General features: G+C 42.0%; 1 protein-coding gene across 1 annotated transcript in view; it reads left to right on the forward strand.

Annotated features, from left to right (window-relative positions):
• Positions 1-7,517: 7,517 nt before the first annotated feature.
• WIF1 (WNT inhibitory factor 1) overlaps positions 7,518-26,486 on the forward strand; it is an 88,353-nt gene continuing 69,384 nt past the window's right edge. Inside the window, exons 1-2 of the mRNA XM_056130787.1 lie at positions 7,518-7,684; positions 8,226-8,365. Coding sequence (XP_055986762.1) covers positions 7,537-7,684; positions 8,226-8,365 — 288 coding nt within the window. The 5' untranslated portion in view covers positions 7,518-7,536. The remainder of the gene's footprint in view (positions 7,685-8,225; positions 8,366-26,486) is intronic.

The raw sequence follows: 26,486 nt of genomic DNA on the forward strand, positions 1-26,486 counted from the left end.
TGCAAGGATGGTTTAACATTCAGAAATCAATCAACATAATCCATCATATCAACAAAAGAAAAGACAAAAACCAAATTATCATATCAATAGATGCAGAGAAAGCATTGGACAAGATCCAGCACCCGTTTATGATGAAAACCCTCGCCAAAATGGGTATAGAGGGACTTTCCTCAATATAGTTAATGCCATCTACAACAATCCTATGGCAAGCATCATCCTCAATGGGGAAAAACTAAGATCAGGGATGAGACAAGGATGCCCACTCTCTCCACTGCTGCTCAATAAAGTACTGGAAGTACTTGCAATAGCAGTCAGGCAAGAAAAAGATATTAAGGGCATTCAGGTAGGAAAGGAAGAAATCAATCTCTCACTATTCGCAGATGATATGATACTATACTTAGAGAACCCTAAAACCTCTACAAAGAAACTACTAGAAATGATAGACTTGTAAAGTTGCAGGCTATAAAATTAATACGCAAAAGTCTATTGCTTTCCTATATGCAAATAATTAGAGAGAAGAAAGTAACATGGAAAAAAAAAACAATCCCGTTCACAATTGTGCCCCCAGAAAATCAAGTACCTAGGAATCAGCTTAACTAAGGAGATAGAAGACCTGTACAAAGAAAACTACAAAATGCTACTTTAGGAAATAAAAGAGGACACGAGGAAATGGAAAGATATTCTCTAACATGGATCAGGAGAATTAACAACATTACCACTCTCTAAGTATAATTATCATTTTTATTTCTACTATAATACATGATATTTTCCAATTTAAAATTTTTTCAGTAAACAAAATCTAGTATGCATACTTTTCTTTAGCTCATTACGATGTATGGAAGAGCCTTTCAGGGTGTATAATTTGTGTAATATTTAATTTTATTTTTCTTCTCATTACTGTGTATGTAAGCCATAATAATGTATTATATGTTAATAAATACTTGTGTTATTTCCATATGGGAATCTAAGACAAATTGTTCTTTTGCATCAGTTTTTTATGTGTTAATTGTAAAGTTAGATAGTGCTGTCTTTGTATATGAAAAAATGGTTCAAAACTTTTGTCCTCAGGGGTATGGTGCTGCCAGCAGGTCAACCTGTACCTGCGGGGTGAGTGCATCAGCAGCCTGATGGTGCCTTCAGACTTCCAGATACCCCAAAATTGCTGCTGTGCCTTTGGCCAGACCCCAACAACTTGGGGCCAAGTTTATCAATAAATTAAAGGGTCAAAAGTTAGGTATGTGGGGGCCACACCCACAAACCAGCTCTGGCTCAGCTATGTAAGCTCATTTATTTGCCTTATTTCAGAGACCCATAAATCTCGAAAGAGATCAAAAGACGCAGCTAGGGCCTGTGGCATGGAGGTAGGTGGGAACCTGCGACTGAGATCTCCAGGCCCATTTGAATCGGGACTGGGCCTCCTCCCCCCAGGTCCCCAATTTTCCAATAGCTTGGCAGTCACACCCACAAACTGCCCCTGGCACCATGCAATCTATCAGCGGCCACACCCAGAGACTATAAACTAAAGCTCACAGAAGAGAGCATTGCAGAATGTCCTGACCGACCCCATACCAGGCTGTCTTCACGGGGCACCTCAGAGAGGGGCAAATTGAATTTCCCTCCCCACTCCAAGCAGATCCCTGACAGCCAAAACCCTCCAGGACCCAACTGCCACCATGAGCAAGACCACTCTCCACATGCTCGGTTGACCTCTCCCAAGAGGGCACGAGCCTCACCCAAGATGGGATGAACCTCTCTTGAGAGCAGACCATCAAAAAACCCAGATATGCAGGAACCCGTGATTGAGATCTCCAGGCCCACTTGGATCTTGGATGAGGCTGGGCCTCCTCCCCCCTAGGTCCTAAGTTTTCCAGAAGCTTGGCAGTCACACCCTCAAACCACCCCCAGCACCATGTAATTTCATCAAAAGCCAAGACCCAGAGACTATAAACTAAAGCTCCCGGAAGAGAACGACACAGAATTTCCTAGACATTATATTCTATCTATAACAAGCAATACAAAATAGTCTAGCATTGCCTTTCTGGTAGGCTTGCGTGGTGGTGAGACTGGTGTCAAAATATCAAATGTAACCAAAGTAGAGAGAGAGTATGGGGGGAAATTGTCTGCCACATCGGCAGGGGAAGGGTTGGAACGAGGTGGGGGTGATACTGGGGATTTTGGAGTTGGAAAGTGAGCACTGGTGAAGAGATGGGTGTTTGATGATTGTATGACTGAAGCTCAAACATGAAAGCTTTGTAACTGTATCTCACAGTGAATCAAAAAAGGGGGAGGGGAAATAATAAAAAATAATAAAATTAACATTCTGAATAAAAAAAGTAATGTGGAGTTCATACAAAAAGTAGTTCAATCAGCTTAATCAATGGCTGAATAAATAGCAGTACTCCTACATTATAAAAAAAGAGTCAAAATAGGAAGAACATTAAAAGTGTTGTATTAAAGTCAACATCAGAGACTGGATGTACTGAGCTTTGAATGCACTGTGTTGACTTATGTATAATGTTGACATATATTATGCTTTTGATACAGCATTTTATGTATTTTAAGCTCAACTTTTTTATTTTTCAAAATAAAGAATTCTTGTATATTTCATCTGAAAAAACTTTTGTCCTTTAAAAAGTATTTTTTATAGACTTGTAAAACTGTTTTTATATTCTTGGAAAGTCTTAAGACATCATCCAAGTATTTTCTTCTGCTTTATGGCTGATTTTTGTCACTCTTGATACCATATTTCGACAGAAAACATTCTTAATATCATCGTCTAATTTACTCTTTTTTCTTTTACAGTTAGTATTTTTGTATGCTGATGAATCATCCCTATTTTTTATTTTTGTAAAAATTTAAAAACAGATTTAACGAAGTACAGTTGACATCTAAAAAAATGCTCATATTTCAATTAAGGGTTTGTTTAAATTTTACGATGGTATCTGTTTTCTTCATCGTGGTGAGAGTTTCATGATTGAGTACATGTCATAACATCAGTTTTAATAGTTCAATGACATTTCATCCTCTGATGACATTCCAGTTTGTTGTTACAGAGATCCTATATGGAGCAATACAATACAATTGTTCTTTTTCCCCATCATAAAAAAAAGGCTCTGTCAAATGTCACAGGGATGAAACAGATGGGTGAACCGAGAATAAAGGACCTGGTTAGTGAGAGACTCGGTAGGGTAGGTTGCTTGGCAATGCCGTGAAGTGAGGAAAGGAGAGCAGGAGTGTGACACGGGCTGCCGAGGACCGGGCAGGCTGTGCTGAGCTGCGGTAATGAGCTGTCAGGGTTGTGATGTACAGTTCTGAAGTGATAAACTATGCAAGCAGCAGAGCGGGAGGCGCTGGTCCGGGTGGTGACAGCTGCCTATTTTGGGAGAAGCTGAAACAGGAAAGAAATGACTTTGTTCTCTACTTAAAAATAGTTTTTAATGACAAGAATGTGTGCTCCTTTTTTTTTTAAAAAAATCAGAAAATACTTGTGCACAGAGTGAAGATCATTTTCTAGCTCTAGTCCCACTCCCTATCGATAACTGCTGGTAATATTTTTGTATGTAACGGTTTGGATATTGTGTATCTACCCATATATGCCTACACACATTGCTTTTGAAAAACAGAACTGCCTTTGAAAATAATGCCTGGCCACTCGCTTTTACTTACTCCCCATCCATAGCAGTGTTCTAAAGAGATACCTGCTTCCTGCCTTCTCCCAACACAGCGTGGGGTAAGCTGATAGGATGCCATCTCAGTCCCAACACAGGAATTCGCCAAAAGGACGGTGACTGACAGCAAAGTCAGGTAGTAGTCAGCAGAAGGGCAACGCCCCCTCCCCAATAATCTATGGCTCCAGTTCTCTGTTCCCTGGTTCTTTCCCCCAGCCATCCTCACTCTACTAAATATACTAGGTTTCTGAGCTGGCTTCTCAAGTCCCGTCTGGAAAGGGTTTAAAAGGCAGGGAGTGGGATGGGACCCTCAACCTGGGCTTGCTCTGATGGGGGACTGAAGCAGAGTACTTGAGGGAAACCTTGCCACTTTCGGCCATAGCTTAATGTGGGGGGGGGGGGCGGGCGGGCTGCCCTTCTGCTGACTACAACCTGCTCTGAATGACAGGGACCCCTCAAAGCACCTGCCTGTCTCCTGCGTACTGGGAATATTGCCAGTTTTCTAAATTGTCCTTAAAAACAAAAAAACAGAAAACCAGGAAAAAAACCCCAAGAAGCTAAAAATTGGAATTTTTATGACAAAAACATCTGATTTTCAAATGGTAGCAAAAGAATCTGTATTTTTAGAACAGTTTAAAATGTACCGAGAAAAGGCAAAAAGGTAATGGAGAAAGCTCCCATGTACTTCCCATCCAGTTTTCACTATTTATAGCATTTACATTAGAATAGTATAGCACTGTAGCACTGTCCTCCTGTTGTTCATTGGTTTGCTCGAGCGGGCACCAGTAATGTCTTTGTCTTCTAGGACAGTGCCTTACACAAAACAGGTATTTAGTAAGTTTTTTATTGCATAAGTGAATGAATCAATGAACAAATCAATGAAAATGCCTATGAATATAACTGATGAAAATGACTTTTACAAGGAGGGAAGGATAATGGACTAGAAAATAAATGGTAGGCTTTCCAAACTAAACAAAACAGACTTGTAATACCTACTAGCACTTTATTTCCAAATTATATTATGTGAAAATAAATATTATATTTTTTGGTAGAGACAACTAAAAACCATTACCTTTCTAAATAAGAAAGAAAATTTTCTTTGTAAGCCACAGTGTTTAAATAAAGTGTGTGTGTGTGTGTATGTGTGTGTATGTGTGTGTGGCGGGGGGGTGGGAGGAGCCACTTTTTCCCCTTAACAATATGATGGAGGTGCTGAAGAAATAGTACAGTGAGTAAGGCCCTTGCCCTGCACGCAGCTGACCCAGGTTCAATTCCTGGCACCTCACATAGTCCCCCAAATACACCAGGAGTGATCCCTGAGCACAGAGCCAGGAATAAACCCCGAACACTGCCAGGTGTAATCCCAAAACAAAACAAGAAGGATCAAATGAATGGAGAGTCAAGCCTAGTTTAGTTCAGATAAACCTCCCCCCATCTCTCCTCAGTGTAAAATACACCCCACTCTTTCTTTTAGAACCCAGATTGCTCAAATTCAAGATTTTGAAAGATAGCTTTTCTTTTCTCTGCAAGATAAATTTCTTTATGTTCACTGCTGGGGAGAAGTGAACAGAAGCCAACTTCTCTGGAAGGAAAAGAAACTCTGTTAGAGCAAGATATTTTATTATTATCATCAAGACCAAATGCTTCAAAAGAATACACTTAGGAGCAACAAGATTCGGAAGAGTTTAGCCCCTTGTTTTCTCTTCATTCTTATGAAGAGTGTCAATTAGTACTTGATTAGGACAACCTGTAGAGGGCATCCTTGCACCAAAAGCCATAGGGTTTGAGCTGGGAAATCTTCAACTAAAATCAAACTTTCAGGAGTCAGGGAAAGTATCTACTAGTCTAAGTATCTAATGATGATCTTTAACTGGAAGAGAATTGACATTGCAATGTTTAATGCATTGAAGGCTGCCTAATGTATATGAACACATTATTTAAATGTAGTTTTAAATAAAAACTACTGAATTGTCTGAGGAGAGGTTAAATATTTTTTAAAGAATGGCTGTGAAGCTTGGGCTGGAGAGAGAATTATGGTTTGCTTACCCGTATGCGGTATCATGGCTAAGAGAACAGGCTTTGAAATCAGAATGCCAGATTTAAACCCAAATCTGCCACTTACAGCAGAGCAACCACAGGCAACTTGAGCATTCAGAGCTTTGTTCCCCACAGTAAGATGTGAATAATAATAGTACCAACTTAAAAGAGTTGTCAGGATTAAGTAAGCACTTCAAATAAAAAGTACTTTTAAAATTAAGACGCTGCAAATTCAAACCAGCCATAATTAGACAGACTTCTTGTCTAATTCCTTTTAAAGATCAACAGTTGTACAGCTGAAAATATTTCATAACTGGAAATGCACATTCCGTTCTGTTTAGTAACTTCTCACGACCTGACATTTAGTTAACTTAATGTATGCACATGTTCAGCTTCTTCTGTGCTGTTGTTTCTGTTTGTTTTTCCCGCTGGAGGTGTCCACTGTTCCACAAAGGACTGAGTGACACACCACGCCCAGCTCCAGACACAGGATCCTTGGGGCATTTGTCACAGCATCTGGGAGCTAAAGAACAAAGAGAAGTAAACAGCCCCTTTTTTGGACTTTGAAATCTTTCCACTAATATATTTTTTTAACCGTTTGCTTGCGTTTCTCTGCGTATCCAAGGGGGGCGACGTAAGCAATTTCTGCGGGGGTCGTGCTACCCGGAGCCCGCCCTCTGCGCTTCCCACAGGCCAGGCCGGAGCCTTGATTCCAAATGCCTGTGACTTATTTCAGTACCACGGAGTGCCTCCAGCGTTTTGTGTTTTATTGCCGGGGACATACTCGGTGGTGCTCGGGCCGCTCCTGGCTCTGTACTCGGGCATCATTCCCTGCATCCCGCTGGGGGGACCGCTGGGAGCCAGGGATCTAACCCGGGCTTACTGCATGCAAAGCATGCGCTCAGCCCGTTGCGCGCTCTCTCCAGCACTACTCCAGATTTCCTTGAAACACCAACAAATGGTTATTTTCACTTTGAGGAACCTTGTTCCCAAAGGCACGTCAGGTAGGTTCGACATTCAGAATCCAGAGAACTTTCCCAGGCGCTGCGGGCTCTTGCAAGGGGGTCGGCCGCACCCATGCCCGACCAGCGCAGAACTAAAGCCGAGGCAGCCTGAGCCTCGCCGGTGCCTGAAACCCGGAGAGTTGATTGACTGTCAACTTGGCAACGAACGGGAAGGCGCAGTGCCGCGGCTCAGAGAAGTTAGGGTTTTACAACGTGATGCTGGGAAAAAGGGGGAAAGGAAGGAATATTGCCTTGGATTTAGCATCCGGCTAGACAGGAGGGTGAAATCTCTTGATTCCCACCGTTCGCTCAAGCCTTGCTGTGCCCATGTCCTCGCTGCCTGCAGGTAGACACCCAGAGGCCCCTTTGGAGCCAGGCCCGCGCCGCAGCCCAGCCCGCGCGCGTTCCCACCGGGCGCACCCGGGCCCCCCGGGACTCCGCGCGCCCCGCCCCCGCGCGCCCCCCAGTGGCTGCCGGCCGCGCCTGGCCACTCCTGGCTCGCACCTCGCCCCAGCCAGCCCTTCCCGCGCTCGCTCGCTCGCGCCGTATTTAACCCTCGGACTGTGGGTCCCGGCGGCGCGCTGGCATCCCCCGCTCTGCCAGTCTCGCGCCTCTGCGGCCGCGTCTCCGGCCCGCGCCGCGCTCGCTCCTCGGGGCCGGCCGGCTCTGCCCATCTGCTCTCCGCACCCAGCCCGGCTCTAGGCTCCGCTCCACTCCCGCCGGGCGCCAGCCGCACCCCGCCGGGAACTTAGCCGCTGCCCTAGGCGGAGCGGCGGGAGGAAGCGTCCACAGCGCCGAGCGCCGGGCGAGCGGTGGTGGGAAGCAGCATGGCCCGGAGCAGCATCTTCCCTGCGGCCGCGCTCGGGCTCTGGAGCATCCTCCAGTGCCTGCTGCTGCTGCGGGCGGAGGTCGGGCCGCCGGCAGAGGAGAGCCTGTACCTGTGGATCGATGCTCACCAGGCGCGAGTGCTCATAGGTAAGGTCCTGCGCCAGCACCTTCCCCGGCCTGTGTCTTCACTCTCCCCAACCTAGTTCATGAAAAGAGGGGTGCATGCCTTTAGTGTGCTCTTAAAACTTCGTTTCCACGCAAGATTGCGCTTCCCTCACCCCGCTTGTTATGTATGAACTATTTAGTAGTATTATTATTATTGTTATCATATTATTATTATTATTCAATCTGAAAGCGTACAAACTTCTCTCAAGAAACCCAAAGGGATCAGGTATTCTGATGAAGCTGTTCCTGGCTTCTACTAGCAGCAAGCAGCCGTGCGTTCTTTACAGGGGGACCCTGCAACTGTTTGTATTGGTTCAAACCTTGTGTGTTCCTTTCTTCGGAAGCACGCGCCTCTTGGCATCGTGCTGGTCACATTGGAGAAGAAAATTAATCTCCGTTGCCTGGTTCGTTCCCTAGCAGGTGCTTTGTGAACGCAAGTGGCCAATACATATTTGGGGCATTCATCTGATTTGAGCTCAAGCCCACCTCATTTGATAGTTGGCTTTTTCCCCCTCCCAACCAGGATTTGAAGAAGATATCCTGATTGTTTCAGAGGGGAAAATGGCCCCTTTCACACACGACTTCAGAAAAGCACAGCAGAGGATGCCAGCCATTCCTGTCAATATTCATTCTATGAATTTTACCTGGCAAGCGGCAGGAGAGGTGAGTTCTAACCAGAAAAGATGGAGACAACTACCCTTCCCATTGAGAAGAATACATACCCTTTGCCCTATGGTAGGCAGAAATAATACTATGTAGAAAGAATACTCTGCAGAAGTAATACTGTTTAACTGAACAAAAAGTTTTTAAGAGTGATTTCTTCTCTGAGCTGCAGAGTAAATGAAGAATTACCTCCCACTTATTTAAAGTTGTCATTTTAAGAGTCTCCAAAGAAAATGTGAGCAGTGTTTGTTGGAATGCTGTCCCAAGACCAGTGTCCTCAAGGTGCTGGAGACTCAGACACCAACATCACTTCTTTTGGTGATCACTGACATTAAAATTAATGTCATATTAAAAAAAACTTTCCTCAGAGTATATACTAAAAATCTAAGTATTTTTAACATGTGTATTTGAAAATAATGGTATGTTGAATGTTGTTTACTGGAATGATGAAGTAAGCATAAAATATTTCTGGTAGAATTCACAGAACTAAATATGTCACATAGCATTTGAAAATATTGCAGGATATTGACATGTATCTTTTCAATACTATCGTATGAAAAAAGAAAAGTGTGAGGTATATTTTTTAAATCCAGTATTATTCCTCTTCCAGAACTTTACCTTCATTTGTGTGTTTTATAGTTTTCATGTATTACATAAATGGTCTCTAGTTTGGGAAATAAAGGGAGAATAAGATGTGTGAGTTTAATTTCTGTTGTACAATTAGAAAATTTCTCTAGAGGACAAATGGTAAGTAACACATAATTTTGCTCACTTAGTTGGTAAAATGTGTCTACCATGAAAGTCATTGTGATTATAATTAAAATCACATGTTTTGATTTTTTCCATAAACACACTTAAATGACCATTTTCATGAAAATGTCATCTAGAAAACACTTTAAGAAAAATGAACTATTTTGAGACGAGAAACCACTTTGGTTCCCTCTAATTGCCTTTTACACACTATGGGCATGGCCACCCCCAACTATCATTTTACCCCTCAGGACTGTTCTCCCTTTCCTTTCTAAGCAGTTCAAACCAGACTCTTCAACACCTCTTATTATTATACAAATTGGGTTTTATTTTTAGATCCATGGAAGTTCACAACCAGAGGGTTCTCTATTCAGGACCCCCCATTTTGCAGATAAGTTCACTGAGGGTTCTATTTTTCTATAGGAAGATTATTCTTTTTTCTCCTATAATTCCCTAGAAATAGAACTGAAGGAAAGGGCTTTAGGCCACACTCAGCTGTGCTCAGGGGCTATTCCTGGATCTGTGCTTAGGAGTGAACCCTGTGCTCAGAGGACCGGATGCTGAGCTAGGAATTCAAACCAGGATGGCAGCTGATGCAAGGCAAGCATCTGCCCTCTTGTACTATCTTTCCAGCTCTTTATAGATGTTTAATGGGCAATTAATTTATGAATATTATGAAACCAGCAATGAATCAGTGAACGGTCTTTCATGATCTCCTTTTCTTTTTGCCTGAATTTATTCACTTGACCACCTGTCAGTCACAATCAGTCCTAGGGCTGATTTTAAAAAACATTTTTTCCCCATAGGGGTCACCCCTGGTAGGCTGGGGGGCCCTGGGTCACTTCCTACAGAGTTTGTCAGGGCACAGGACAGGCTGCGTAGGAGCCCCCACTGCTGCAGCTGGGCAACAGATGCTCAGGTTGTCAATGCAGTGCCAGGGATTGAACTCGGGGCCTTGAGCATACTAGGCATATGCCAGTTAGGCTCTCTGTCTGGCCCCAGAATATTTCATTTACCTCAAAAATTTAGGGATTCATAAGAATCATTAGGAGGTCGATTGATTTATACTCCTTTATCAAAATGATTTGCTACTGTTGGAGTTGCAGAAAATGTCAATTTACTTATTAAACTTAAAAGGATTACACTTGTTTGTCTATTATTTTAATTTTTTCATATGGCCTGTTCCTTTAATCCTGGGTCTTGAAGCATAGACTTAAATTTCATGTTTTCTCCTATTGCTATAGAGCAGTATTTCCCAAATTGGGTGATACTGTCCTCTGTGGGTCACAGCAGCCTAGGGTACAATTTAGGGGGCATGTTTTATATCTGTTCACAGAAAAAAAGTAGGTTCTGGAGGGCAGGCGGTGTTCAATGTGAGCTTATCTGCCTAAAAACAGGGTTTTAAACCAAATAAGTTTGGGAAAATGCAAAGTGTATGTTTGCAAACATTGGTCTACTGTTGACTACTGAGTGGACTGAGCTATCACAATATCCATAATATTTCTGGTTGGGGATTAGAGAAGGTTGTAGAAATAGCATGAAACTTCTAGAAATTTTTTTCTCCTTTTAGGTGTTAGCTATGTGAATTATTTTATTGTACCAACAATGTTAGCAACTCAATTATCTTAATCTCTAGAATCTATTTTGGATAGGTCACCACAGGTAACTATAAAATTTGGTGTCTGTTTTATTAGAAGGGAGGATGGCAAAGTGGGTAAGGTCTACATAATGCAAACGGCAAGTTTTATTTTAAGATGTTTAAAGTTGACCAATCCAACACTAAAAAAATTTGAAATGCATGGGCATTTTGGAGATAGAAAAAATAACAACTTCAATACCAATCAGATATTTTGAAAAGCATTTCTGGTAAAGCCAAACCACATCAGAACATCTACATGGAAAATGAAGATTTTCCACTATCTAGTAGTTCATCCAAAGAATATCAAACGTTGGCATTTCAACACAAACAGGGCATAGAGTTGGTTAATGAAAAAAATATTTAAGCATTTCAGAAAACAAACAAACACAAACACTGTCCTCCCGTTGTTCATTGGTTTGCTCGAGCAGGCCCAGTAACGTCTCCATTTTGAGAATTGTTGTTACTGTGTTTGGCATTGCCATGGGGGTGAGATACTCTCAGTAGCTTGCCGGGCTCTCCGAGAGGGGTGGAAGAATCGAACCTGGCTCAGCCAGGCTGGCTGCACGCAAGGCAAACACCCTACGGCTGTGCTATCGCTCCAGCCTAGCGTTTCACAATATGTAGAAAAAGATGAAATAACCTAGGACTGAGGATCTTCTAGAGGGTGTTGTGTTCTCTCTATTCAAAAAACTATTAGTGTAGTCAACCCAAGATATTCTTGGGAATTATAAACCCTTGTTTGCCTCCACAGGTAAATGCAGTCACAAAAGAAAATAAAAGATGCTGGATGAGACTTGTGTGCCTTGCATGTGGGAGATGCTGGGTTTGATTACAAATACCGTGGGGAGGTAAAGAAGGAGAAAAGAAATAAAGAAAAATCTGTAGGAGCCAAATGAAATCATAGCTATTAGAGCACATGCTCCTGGCTGGGGTTAAGTTCCTGGCACTCTGCTATTCCAATCACCCTTTGCAGCTCTGGAGGCCCCCAGTATCACTGGGCATCTTGGGTTTCCCCAGCACTGAAGGGTGGCGAAGTCTCACATTCTTGGGCCCTTGTGTTCTACCTCCTTCAGGTGGTTGGAGAATCCCTGGTGGGGCCCTGGTCTCTTGAGCACTGTTTGGGAGACCCTCCTCCATATATTATGTATATATATAAACAGATCACATACACACACACATAGTTGTCATGGAAAGATGCTCATGACAAGTTAAGTCAGTATTTCATAACAATATATTCTGTTTGATACCATTACAAAGTATGTGTGCAGTCATAAAGGAAAATGCTTCCTTCAAGCGCAACATTAGTTATGCCTGCATATACCTGTTTTTATTTTTCTACAATATATATTGATTTGTATTTTTTAAATGATGTCACATTAAGTGTATATAAAAGTTTGTATGATGTTCTGTATTATAAAGTGCTGCTATTTATTATGCAATATTATTTTCATAATACACATCACTCAACAAGATGATAAACAATTGGTTTTCATGAACTATAGTAATTGTGGAGTCCAAAGAATTCATGTTGTTTATCTGATTTTCACTTGTCAGTTTCTTTTGAGATCCTCCAAACCCCACAGATAAGGCTTTACTACCCTAAGACAGATTATCTGACTTCTTCCTCTCCCTAAAAACCCAATTTTTGCATGGAAAATTCTGTCTCTACACTTTGTTTCCCATTAAAATCTTCATTTTCTAACATGTCAATTTTCAAGTGTTTCACATGAGAGAACGAATTCTACTAAAGAGGTATATGCTTTAAGTATTTTTAGTAATGATGGGAACTATTATTAATAGCTTTATAATAGAAAATATTTTTCAATGAGACATTCCCTATTCAAAAATTTCCTTAAATTTGAGATAGTTAAAGCCTAAGAGTAACTATTTTTTGTTTTCTAAATTAGGAACTAATTAAACATTTTATTTGGAAAATAGCCCAGCTATACCTAATGACTTTCAAATAAAACTTTAATGAGAAGTTCTGTTGGACAAATCTGTATTGTAATTATATTAGGACACAACAGCTGATTTTCATATGAACCAATTAAAAAGCCAAGAAATCATATAAACTCCATAAATAGATCTTTATAAGGAGCATACAGCCTTGATATTATAAACTAAAATATCTTATTGTGTTACCTGCATGCAGACACCAAGGATTTAGTACCTAGTTAATAACAGGTCGCACTTTATGTTGGCCTTTTCTCTTTATGTTGATGGTTTTCTGCTGAGCCATCTGTACTGGTTTTCCTTTTTGTGACAAAATGCTTGGATTTCATGAAGGGTTGGGATGAAGTTGTAGAGTAGACCATCTCTAGATGAAGATAGTTGGTCAATATTAACCTCAAATCCATCCACTGGGAGCACTAAGCATTCTAAACATCTACAGCAACAGGTCTAGATCTTAAAAGAAACTTTTAACCTTGCATGCAGGATAAAATTCTTGTCATTTTCTTTTGACAGATTAAAATTCAGTAAATAGTTCTTCTTGTTAAAATCCTTTTTATTGAGCTTTACAATGCTGTGAATCATACTTCTCATGCATACATTATTCCAAAACCATCACCTGAGAGTCTGCTGCCCTCTACCAGAGCACAAGGCCCTCAGCCAGTCACACCCTCAACTGTAAACTCAGTTTTCTAGACAAAAGTCTCCAGTTCCTATGTCTCTGACCATTTGTTGCTCCCTTACTATGTTTCTTTTTCTTTTTTAATCACACATATGGGAGACATTTCTCTCTCTCTCTCTCTCTCTCTCTCTCTCTCTCTCTCTCTCTCTCTCTCTCTCTTTTTCTCTCTCTCTCGTTGTGGAGGTGGTGACACACACATATAGATGAGTAGAGCTAATCTGAAATTTCACAAAATTGTAAATCAACAATAAGCTAATCAACAATTAACTGCTGGAGGTTACTAGTATAGCTTCATTTTTCAAAATTTCAAGATGCTTAAAAATAAAGCATTAGAGTGTCATTGTAAATGCTGGCAAGGAAGGGGAGAATTTTGTTTGCTGCCCTGTGGATATGTGTAGTCTTGTAGATATTGTGGAACAATTAACTTTATTGGGTTAATCTACAAAAGCTTGCTCCTTTGTTTTATATAACCACCGAAAGTAGAAAATACTAGATATGATGAATATATTGTATCAAGTGAAAACTTTTCTAATATATAAGATTGATTAAAAAAGAGTTATAACCCTTTCTACTGAGAGAGTATTGGGTTTTGAAAACACCCAGAAATGACTCTATTAAAAATAATAATACAAATTCAAATAGAACTCTTGAGATATCAGCAGGGTAGCTCAGTTGGCTCTACATGCAGGGGGCCCAGGTTTGATCCTTGACACCCCATGAACCCCGGAGCATGTTCAGGAGCTACCCTTTGAGCATGAAAGAAAAAAGAAGGAAGAGAGAAATAGAGAAAGAAAAGTAAGAAGGGAAAGAATGAAGGAAAGAAGAGAGGGAGGAAAGGAGGATAAAAGGAAGGAAGGACAGAAGAGAGGGAAGGAGGGAGGGAGGGAGGGAAGGAGAGAGGGAAGGAAGGAAGGAAGGAAGGAAGGAAGGAAGGAAGGAAGGAAGGAAGGAAGGAAAGAAACTTTACCTGGTCCTCATGGTGCAAAGTGGCTGCTGGAGCATCCTCATCGCATCTTTTGTTTGTTGATTGGTTGGTTGGTTCTCATAATGTTGGTGTGGCACACCAGGCAGTGCTTAGGGATTATTTCTGACTCTGCTCAGGAGTGATCCTGGTAGTATTCAGGGGAGCAAATGCAGTTCTGGGGATCTGGAGTTGGCAGCATAAAAGGCAAATGGGGTGTTTTTGTGAATAATTCTAATTGTAGCCCTCAAATTCAACCTTAATATGAGAAAAGTACCTACTGAAAAGATAAGGGAATTGTGAAACAAGTTATTTTCTTGATCTGACTCACATTTTGCTAATTCTTTAAAAAGTAGAATCATTCTACTATATGTTTCTGTAATATTAACTGGATAATCCAATTCTGCCATCAGAATGCTCCTAAAACTCCAGATAGCTTATTTTTTCAATGTGGTGTTTGATACGATATAACATTAGTGGCATTAGATAAGCTATAGTTTGTGATCTCAAATTTCTCCCTTGCTACCTTTGAACTTAGATCTGTATTAAAATGTATTTTTTTCCTTCCTTCTCTCTTTTACACAAATCAAAAAAAAATAACAGAGGGTGAATTTTAATTCAAATATTTCCTCTGTGTCTTCAAAGGAACTGCCAAATACACTGAAACACCTCCTTCCAATTCTAAAGTTATGGTAACACTTATTGTTATTATTTAAATCCCTTAATGTTCACTGTCCACATTTTTTCCTAATGGAGTTATGATTGTTTTGGTAAAGTTACAACCCAAGTGGTTGCATACCTTCCAACTCCTGGGGTTTGCTGTCATACCTTTGCGGTAGTTTTATGTCACCAAATGGAGGAAATGCCTCATTTTCTGACCCCTGTTCCCTGGTTTCAAAGTGGGAATGTGATTATGTTTACATACTGTGGCCATGATTTTTAAAAGAAGGTACTCATATCAAAAGCACAGCTTTAAACCTTTAATGTTTAGACTCTACTAGGCTGCGGTATTTTGCGTTGTGGTGTTGTGGGCATGCCACCGGGATCAAAGAGTCATTCTGCAGAAAGCCCATTTCATTTAGTGAGGCCGGCATGTGCCAACCATCTGTTGGATCTGCTGATAGAAAACAGCAGTAAGTTTCTTCAACTTTGGCCAGAAAAAAAAAGGCTTTATTGGTTGGAGGAGATGAGTTACAAGGTACCTTGTAAGCCACATCTGGTTCTCTAGCGATGTACATGGCATAAATGTAAACTCTACTCTGTCTTCTTTGTGCGGTGGTGTAAAGGCACGTAAACAGATCCTTCACCGATGCCCTCTCCTCTGTGTTTATTCCTGACTTTTAAAATGCTCACACAAATAAAAATCTGTTAGGTTGTTGTGGGGAAGTGGAAAAGAATGATACTCAGAAAAGCATTTTGTTTGGGATTAAACTCAGCTAATTTAAATGTCCCTGATGAGGGAATCAAGGTTGTGAGGGAAACATTTGGGGGATTAAGAGTTTAGGGGAAATACCCTTCATCCTGCAGCTCACATCTCTCTGGTTACTGCTTCTTTTGCTACAGTAATTTAACTGACTTGCTTCATTTTCCATGCCTGAATTCTTTCCCCTTTTACCTGAAGCAAGTGAGGAATTGTTCTCCCAGGCTGAGTTTTAATCACTCAGTCTTTTAACAAATGTTGAGACCCTGAATTAGTAATGGTGCATTCAAAGAAGAAGGGATAGGAGTTCTTGCCCTCAAGCAACTCATACTCTAAAACACAAATATTCATTACACTCCCTAATGAGGTTAGAAGGTACAACCAAGATTGGCTGGGAGCATCCAAAAGGAGGAAGGAAATGTTTCCCTGCCCAGGAGGAGTGATTCCTGGGATCTCTGAGAGCTGGGGGTGTCTGATTTGCTTTGAAAGAGAACTTCCTTCCGAGTAGAGTGCCAAGGGGGTTGGGGAGGGGGGTGTTCAGGCTCCATGGGAAAGGGAAAGGTCCTTTGAAGGTGATCAGTGAAGGACCTTGAGTCTCATCAGAGAGTAATGGAAATTCAGTGAAGTGGGTGTCCAGGTCAAATGAAGGAGGATTTATCAAGGTCAAGTAATGGGCAAGGATTCTAGGAAAGAAAAAGAAAATGGAAACTATTCTGGAAGTTTTCTTTCTTCTCTATTTTGGAGAGACTTGACTCCATATTTGTAGTTTAGTCCCAGAGATGGACTCAGTAAATCTTTGCTATATAGTTGGGTGGAGAGTGGCCTTCCCACAACCAATATTTCACTTTTTATTCTTACTACATTTTGGAATAATGTGTGGCAATTTAAGTTTCAGATTTAACTTCTTTTTAGGGTCTGGAGTCCTAAAATTTTGAGGGGGGAGGCTGAAGAGATAGCTCAGAGGCATACACATGCTTGTATGTAGAGGCTCCAGGTTTGATCCCTGGCACCACAAGCACAGCCAAGAGCAACCACTGAGAACCAAGCTAGAAGTAGATCCCGAGCAGTAACAGGTATGCCCTCCACAAAATTGCATTTTATGAGTGCATGGAGATTAAAAAAATGTCTATTTGATTTTCTAATGTAATCTAGAACTTTGAATTTAACATGAAAAGAAGCTCAAATAAATAAAATAATGTTAATAGGAAAAAAGCATTGACATAGTATCTATTCTCAACTCCCATGTTTCCTTTTTTATATCAAGAAATGTACAAAAATGATATGGATGTTATATTTAGCAGAGAATCTTTCTTTTTAAATACGTAGTTGAATATTAGAAAGAGATTTGTTTAAAATAATGCCCTGCCACAGAGGCAGGGTGGGATGGGGGGATGGGGAGGTGGGGGGTGGGAGGGATACAGGGATTTGTGGTGGTGGGAAATGGGCACTGGTGGAGGGATGGGTATTTGAATATTGTATAATTGAAACCCAACCACAAAAATTTGTAAGTCTACAACTGTGCCTCATGGTGTCTCACTAATAAAAATAAGTAAATAAATAAATAAATAAATTAAATAAGCCTGCTTCTTCAAGCATTTAGTTTTCTCTTAAAACTTAATATTAGTTAAGGGGCCAGAACTATAGTACAGTGGGTAGGGTGCTTGTCTTGTATGTGGTGGACACAGATTTGATCTCTAGCACCTCATTTGATCCTCTGATCCTGTCACAAATGACCCCTGAACTTAGAGCCAGGAGTGAGCCCGGAGCACCACCCGGTGTGGCCCCCCAAACCACAACCAACTGAACAACAACAAAAAAACCCCAAACTTAACATTGGTTAAAATCTTAAGGTTACAGGATAATTTTTGTTCCTTATTTTGAGCAGATAGACATATGGCTGGAACGATAGCACAGTGGGAAGGCGTTTGCCTTGCACACGGCCGACCCGGGTTAGATTCCTTCGTCCCTCTCAGAAAGCCCGGCAAGCTACTGAGAGCATCCCGCCCACAGGGCAGAGCCTGGCAAGTTCCCCATGGCATATTCGCTATGCCAAAAACAGTAACAAGTCTCACAATGGAGGCGTTACTGGTGCCCGCTCAAGCCAATCGATGAACAACAGGAGGACAGTGCTACAGTGCTACAGACATATGATTGGTAACTCTTTTGAGCCAAGCATTTCATCTTTTTAGATTTGTGAATGAATGTCATCAAAGAATCTTGTAAATAATTGGGCATCTTTTGAAACTCATAAACCTAAATCTCAGCCTCACAGGAGAGCTATGTGGATTATAAACCTGGGACACAGGGACCGATTAGAGAGTGAGCACTTAGGACCAGCTGCTCAATGAGAAGGAAGGCTATTGCATTCTTGCTTAGCTGTTCTTGGTCCAATCTCAGATCATATCCTGGAGGCAGAATATAATTGAGTCAAATCATTGACCTCGACATAATTAGAGGTTATTGTGTGTGTGTTGTGTGTGTGTGTGTGTGTGTGTGTGTGTGTGTATGATTTCTTGCAAATGACATTGTAGATTTACAGAAGAAATCCCAGGTTAAAATGAAAGCACAGAGGAGAAGTAACTTTAGAACAGAAACAGAATGACTATTGTCATTGACAAGCAAAAAACATGGAAGAGGAAGAGGACATGCTGTGAAACAAGGCTTAAATATGAGCTATACATTGTCCAGAGAATACGTGCTCTATTGTGGCTGAAGTGTGCGTGCATGCTAAGAAGCTAAGAGTAGTAGGTTGTAGGTCCTAGATGATTTGTTAATCGTGTTAAGATCTTGGAATACTCCAAAGCAGTGTTGAGAAAATTCATAGAAAGTATAAAACAAAGATGACAGAGTCAGACTTATATATGTACTTTATCCTCTTTTATCCCCTTTTACCTCCACTACCCAGCCGCCACCACACTCCAGGACGCTTTCCAGACACATCATAAGACACTAAATACCCATCTTCCAGTATTGTCGTACCATATTTGATAGGGTTCAAATATGGTAACACCTACAAGGGTGATTAGAGGTCGCCCCAAAAGCCTCTATCCCTCTCGGGAAGACTGGCAAGCTACTGAGAGTATTCCACCCACACGGAAGAGCCTGGCAAGCTATCTGTTGTGTATTCGATATGCCAAAACTAGTAACTACAACTGGTCTCATTCACCTGACCCTGAAGTCTTCACCGACATGGCAGCACTGAGAAGGGTAAGAAAGGAGAGGCCGACAAAATCTCAAGGCCGAACTAGGCTGCCACAATGAAGGAAGACAAAAATGATTGTCTGTACTTTCAATGCACGTACGCTAGCATCAGATGCATCCATCGAGGACCTGATGGTACAAGTGTGAATGATCAAGTACGACATCATTGGTCTGAGCGAGACAAGAAGGCACGAATCTCACCATGCCGTTTTCAACACTGGAGAAGAATTGTTCCTCGGAACATGCTATAAAAGAGGTGTCAGAGGCATCGGTGTCCTTGTCAACACAAACTTGGCCAAGAGCATTGATTCATTCGAATGCCTAACAACCCGAATCGGAAGTTTACATTTGAATAGATGTGGCTCACTGCCTGCAGTTTCTATCTTCGTTGTCTACGCACCAACATCTCTTTATGATGAAAGAGAAATCGAGAAGTTCTACATGGAGCTGGAGAAGTTCTATAAAGAAGACCACACCTTCTACAAGATCATCATGGGTGATTTTAATGCCAAGATAGGACCGAGAAGATCAGCTGAAGAACTTCACATCGGGACCCATGGCCTAGAATGGAACAAACAGGGTGAGAGACTGTCTGAGTTCATCATGTCGACCAAGACCATCCATGGTAACTCACAGTTCCAGAAGGCAGAATCTAAATGTTGGACATGGGAGCCTCCCAGTGGACGATTCCACAATGAAATAGACCACATCATATTCAATCGACGGTTTTGCCTGACCGATGTCGCTGTTGTCCCAAAATTTCGAATGGGATCGGACCACCATCTCCTTCGTGCAAAATTCTACTTCACAGAGCGGGGAGAAAGGGCTGCAAAGTTCAAAAAGAGAACTCCCAGAACGATCACCAAATGGGAACTCTTTGGCACTATTGCGGCAACATGGGAAGATGCCATTGTTGACAACATTGACGAGGAATACGATGGACTGGTTCAGCACCTCCATGAATGTGCGAGGAACGCCAAGAGAGAGATAGCCACAAAAAAACACTTGTCTTCAAAAACTCTTGAGCTAATTCACCAGCGTGGTTTGGCGCATGCCTCAGGCAACCGCAAGCTAATGTCTGAGCTCGCAAAGCAGTGCAGAGATGCGATCAAGGAAGACCTCAAAGAGAGAAGAGCAGAAATACTGGTAGATGCGGCAGAAGCTGGGAAAAGTATTCGTTATGCCCACCTGTCCTTCGCCAACTACAAGACCAAGATGACTGCCCTCCAACATCCTGATGGATCCATCACATCCTCCAGAATGGCAATGGAGAAGATTATCCATGACTTCTACTCAAATCTCTTCGATAGCCATGTCCACTTGCCGACATACCAAATTCCACAGGATGGTTATGTCGTTCCCAATGTTCTCCCTTCTGAAACCCGACACGCCATTTCGTCAGTAAAGAAACAAACAGCATCCAGCCCAGACAAGGTCAGACCTGAACACCTGAAGAACCTGCCATCAGTACTCATCAATACACTGGCTCGGCTCTTCACACGCTACCTGTCTGAATGCAAGGTTCCGTCCCAATGGAAAACCAGCAGGACCGTACTAATGTTCAAGAAGGGAGACATCCATGACATTGGCAACTATCGCCCGACCTGCCTATTGTCTGTCATCTACAAGTTGTTCACTCGAGTCATCCTAAATAGGATTGGCAGAACACTAGATGAAAGACAACCATGCGAGCAAGACGGGTTCCGCAAAGGATTCAGCACCATCGACCGTATCCACACAATAACCAAACTCATTGAGGTTTCTCGGGAGTTCAAGATGCCGCTCTGTTTAACGTTCATTGATTTAAAGAAGGCCTTTGATTCTGTTGAGACGGAAGCAGTCATTGAAGCCCTAGCCAATCAGGGCATTCAAGCCCAATACATCAAGATCCTCCATGAACTGTATTGCGGATTCACTACCAGGATCTCACCATTCTACAAAGAAGTGATCGTTGATGTCAAGAGAGGGGTTCGGCAGGGTGATACCATTTCACCGAAACTCTTCAGTGCCACCCTCGAGAACATCATGCGACGACTGGAATGGGAGTGAAGATAGATGGTCGGCAACTACACCACCTCCGCTTTGCTGATGACATTGTTTTAATAACACCAAACATCAGCCAAGTGACATAAATGCTGGCTGACTTCGACCGTGAGTGTGGAAAGGTAGGACTACAGCTGAATCTTATGAAGACAATGTTTATGAGAAACAGCCTCGTTCCTGATGCCCCATTCGCTCTCAATGGAACAACCATCTCTGAATGCAACAGCTATGTGTACTTAGGTCGAGAAGTCAACATGACAAATGACCTTGCACCCGAGCTGCGCAGGAGGAAGAGAGCGGCTTGGAACGCCTTCAAGAACGTCGAAGAAATAGCTAAGAGGACGAAGAACCTCTGGCTCCGGGCACATCTCTTTGATTCCACTGTTCTTCCTGTATTGACATATGCCTGAGAGACCTGGGCCCTACGCAAACAAGATGAGAATGCTATTCAGGTCTCCCAAAGAAGAATAGAAAGAGCTATGCTTGGAATATCACGTTTCACTCAAATGAGAGAAAGAATCCGGAGTTCTGACATCCGTCGACGATCAAGAATCAGGGACGCTGTCTCGTTTGCCAAGGTGTGAAAAATCAGATGGGCTGGTCACATAATGAGATTTAAAGACGACCGCTGGACTAGAGCTGTTACCAACTGGATTCCACGGGATGTCAAAAGACCGCGTGGCCGCCCACCTACCAGATGGTCAGACTTCTTCGTGAAGACCATGAACGATCGATTTGAGGCACTTCATGTTCCTAGAGCGAACAGATGCCATTGGGCTACACTAGCACGTGACAGGGACAAATGGAGATGTTACTGGCACCTGCTCGAGCAAATCGACGACTAACGGGAAGTTAAGTGATTAAGTGTGATCCTTTGTGCAAAGTGGTGACTAGGACAGCCAGGAGAGAAATCAGAGATGATGAAAGACAACCAAGAATGAAGAGGGGGCAACAGTGGATTGGGGGAAACATTAAGAAGGTGAAAATCTGAAAGTATAAGTGCTCGGAATAAGGGTACCACATCTTCTCCACTTTCTGCTTTGCTAACTTGGCAGCAACCCTGCATGTCAGCCTTTCTTTTTCTCACCCTACAGTTTACCCCGCCCCTGCCCTGAATTTCCCTCTGCTGAAATGCACCCTTGCCAGTTTTCTGGCTTCTCTCTCTCTCTGAACAAATGTCACTTTTCTGAGAGGCTTCCCCTGACTACCTTCTCTAAAACCATCTCTGGTTACTTTGAGTCTTCTTTGCTATATATTTCTTCATGACACTTAGAATAATGATAGCACTGTAGCACTGTCGTCCCATTGTTCATCGATTTGCTCGAGCAGGCACCAGTAACGTCTCCACTGGGAGTCTTGTTGCTACTGTTTTTGGCATATCAAATACGTCACAGGTAGCCTGCCAGGCTTTGCCGTGCGGGCAGAATACTCTTGGTAGCTTGCCCGGTTCTCTGAGAGGGGCAGAGGAATTGAACCCGGGTTGTCCAGGGTCGGCTGCGTGCAAGGCAAACACCCTACCCACTGTGCTATCGCTATTTTTTATTATTTGACTCTCCCATTCAAGGTAAGCTTGAAGGAGTAAGGACTTTATTCTGTTCATCAACTGCTTGCAACTGGGGTAAGGGAGGGAAAGAAGCCAGGCAATTAATTGGTAGAGGCCAGGTGGAGAAATACTAGAACTCACAGAAAAGACTCTTCATTCTTTTATATATAATCAGAGGCCATCCAAGCTACTCTGATTAGAGATAAACAGAATTGGGTCAAGTGTCCTTTATACAAAAATCTTTTTTTCTGGTAGCTTCTGGAAGAGCTTCTGAAAAATAACAATTCAAAGAACACTGAACAGTATCTTAGATTCTGGTCTTAATCCAACTCCCTTTTAGGAATTCCCTATCTGTGACAGTAAGGGATGGGGCTCAGTAAACCATTAAAGATGATGGTGACTTTTCTATACCATAATTGACTTGTCATGTAGAAAATGGGGAACTGTTGAAAGTTTCTGATAATAAAATAGATTATAAAGTCACATGTATCAAAAGGGTAACTTTGATGGCATATGGAAGGTGGATAATGGGGGTGCCTGATTGAGGATTAGGAACCAGTTAGGAAGTAAGGACACTTTAAGCGGTGACAAAAGTGAGAAGTAAGGCAGGCACTGGGGAAAAACAGGAATAAACAGACCCCAGAAGGATTGTGTAACTGTTGAGACTGATGTAGTGGGTATTAATGAAATGCAGGTATTAATGAAAATGAGAAAATAGAGAATGACTCTGTTTGGATGAGTGGTGTGAAATTAGAGGAGCAAGAGCAGAGATGTTTGGGGGACATACACAACTGACCTCTTCAGGAATTGCTCAAGACAAATTCTCTGCTATGTATTCATATGGCAAAAATCTGGTATGTACTTTGAAAACAGTCTAGAACTAAGGCCTGAGATGTGGAATAGAAATACTAATTTTGAAGAGTTTAGATCCCCGTTCTCTTCTTCTACCCTGCTTTTAAAAAAAATCTTAACTCATTAAATAGTTGTTAGTAACGTCCTCCTTAATAGTAAAACATGTGATAAATTCTACAAAAAAATAAAAATAAAAATAAATAAGTAGGAAACTTGTCCTCAAAAAGTTGCGTGCCAGCATAGAAACAGATAAGAACTAAACTAATAATAACACAATACTAAATGTCTTATGACTGCAATATGACAAAACACAATGAAAATATACTGAGGAGGGAGCATTTTTTTCTATTATCTGCCTGGGTTTCCTGGTGTTTTCAGGCATGATCAGAGAGCTATAAAACTAAGGTGTGCAGAATTAGAACAAAGTTTTTTCTTTTCTGAATTTCATGGGTTTTTTAAATTGTATTTGAAATAAATTTCCCAAATGTACTCGACAAGCCATTTGCCATTAATTTTTTTAAAATCAATAGGACTGATGTCTTGATAGTACTAGATGACAGGGCAAATCAGCTGTGCTGTATTAAATGTAGAGAAAAGTTCTTAGAAAACAATTTTTTTAACTGAAGAGAGACATGAAAATCTTGTGTCTTAAAGGCTGTTAACGTGCCTGATTATGAGGGCCAATTTTGTATTAGTGGTGGACATACCACTAAGAAGATTCACATCCAAGATCAAGTTAGATTTCCTGCTCAGGGCAATAACCAGATGGATCCCCAGTAGACTAGTAAAAGTGTTCTGGTATTTGGCTTTTGAGTACAAGTGAAATAATTTGATTCCTATGAGCTGAAAGTGTAATTCATACTCCTATTTTTCATTGAAACTTGATTCAGATTTGATACTGTACTCGCATTGCTGTCACTTAAAGCAGTAGCCAGCAGATGGCAATGTGAAAGTGACTTTTTAGGAGTGATATAAGGCACGCTGGGAGTGGGGCAGGTGTCCTGGGCACTTTGGTGGTGGGGAAAGTACAATAGCTTTGTTCATTAAGACCGTGAAATTTTTTTTTCTCTTTTTTTTAATCTTGGAGTTTGCCATTTATCCAGCCATTGATTAAGCTGATTGAATTGGGCATAAACTCCGCATTACTTTTTTTAATCTCCTTTTTTATTAGTGAAAAAAAAGATCATGAAAATTAACACTACTATAACCACATTACTTAAGCTTCACAAAATAAGATTTATAAGAACAATGAATATCTTTTTTAAAAAAAAAGAAGTACTTATCTGTGAATTTTTTACTGTAATCCTTTGTAAGGCTATCGTGGTTCTTTTTATGGAACAGCCACACGTTTGTGGGGTATTCTAGTCCAAGTGAGGCTCATCTCAATAAAACTTTGTCATCAGTAAATTAGAAGGTGAACATTCTCAAAGTCAATGCCACTAGAGAAATAAAACCCATTATACAATGAGAAAAAATTCAAAATAGCTAACTTTCCTTCCTTCCTTTCTTCCTTCCTTCCTTGCTTCCTTCCTTCCTTCCTTCCTTCCTTCATTTCTTTTTCTTTCTTCATTGTTTTTTTGGGCTAAACCCGCTTGTGCTCAGGGCTTACTCCTGATTCTTTGGTTTCAAGAGTCACTCCTAACTTGAGGAACTCTATGTGATGCTAGACCTAGAACCTGGGTCAGCTGTGTGCAAGGCAAGCACCTTGCCCACTGTACTTTTTCTCTAATCTCAATTGCCTCCTATGTCTTTTCAAGGAGAGAGCACATCTTTCTATAGTTCTCAGATAGGCTCTTCTACGTGGATCCTGGAGAGAGATGTCTACTACAGAGGAACCCTAAGTGAGGAGGCTGCATTTCAGCTTCAAATTTCATTGATGGCCAGACATCAGAGGCTCTCGGGATAAAATGTGCAGTCTTACATCCTGTCCCCTTCTTCTCTGGGTAACTGCATGCACTAGTTTTTAGCAGCAGCTTCCTGACTACCATGAATGCCAAGGGAGATCACAGATCCCAAGTACTAGAGCTGAATCCCATATTCCAGTTGAGGTTCTGCACAGTCATAGCCCTCATTCCTGGCCTGGATCTTCTCTCTGACCTCTGAGTTCAGAGGGCAAAGGTCTTCCCTCTGGTTGATTGCGGTCAGTTCACAAGTGCTTGAAAACTACTCACACCCCTTCCCCATCCACTTCGAACATCCCCAACATCTCCAGCTGCTTCACCTAAGCAGTTCTGCGTTTCTTCAAACTTAACTCCTAAATAATTATGACAAATATAAAATTATGTCCATGTTCAGCAAAGAGGACATGCAGAGGAACTCACAAACTGGGAACAACCTGACAGTGTTCAAAGTTTCATCTTGGCTCTGTGCACAGGGATCACTCCTGGCAGGTACAGGGGACCATTCAGGATGTCTGGAATCAAACCCAGGGTCATGCCTGGCAGTGCTTAGGAGGACATATGCAGTTCTGGAGTTCAAACTGGGCTCAGTCACACAGAAGCTCTATGAGCAGAAATGAAGGAAGTCCTACGGAACCCAGGTAATGCGAAACTTTGTAACCTTGGAATCTGGTCTCAATGGGACCCAGGAGCAGATATCCTATGCCTGCTTACCCCAGTCTCCATTGACCCAGGGATCACGTCCATAACCCACACCCTGCCAGCACCAGATAATTTCCTCATTGACCACCCTCCAGAACTCAAGGCTACTCCTCCCAGATGGGAGTATAAAATGAGGTCCCCATAGCCATGCCACTGGACTCCACACCAGGACGTTTTCACTGGGGGCAGCCCAGAGTGGGGCGGGTGAGAGCCCTCCCCACCCCAAGGGACGCAGCCCTGGCAGCCGACCTCCACTACCTAACCACCACCACGTTCCAGGCTGGTTTCCAGACTGCGCGACCACAAAGCAGCCGCGCAGCAGAATGTAAGATACTTCCTACCCACTCTCCATAATTACCACACCATATTTGATGGGTTTCACACAATAGGCAACAAATCATAGAAATATATAAATATATGCCTCTCAGAGAGCCTGGCAAGCTTCTGAGAGTATCCCGTCTGCATGGGCAGAGTGTGGCA

Source organism: Sorex fumeus, unplaced genomic scaffold, assembly GCF_029834395.1.
Source record: "Sorex fumeus unplaced genomic scaffold, SorFum_2.1 ptg000081l, whole genome shotgun sequence".
Taxonomy (NCBI): Eukaryota; Metazoa; Chordata; class Mammalia; order Eulipotyphla; family Soricidae; genus Sorex; species Sorex fumeus.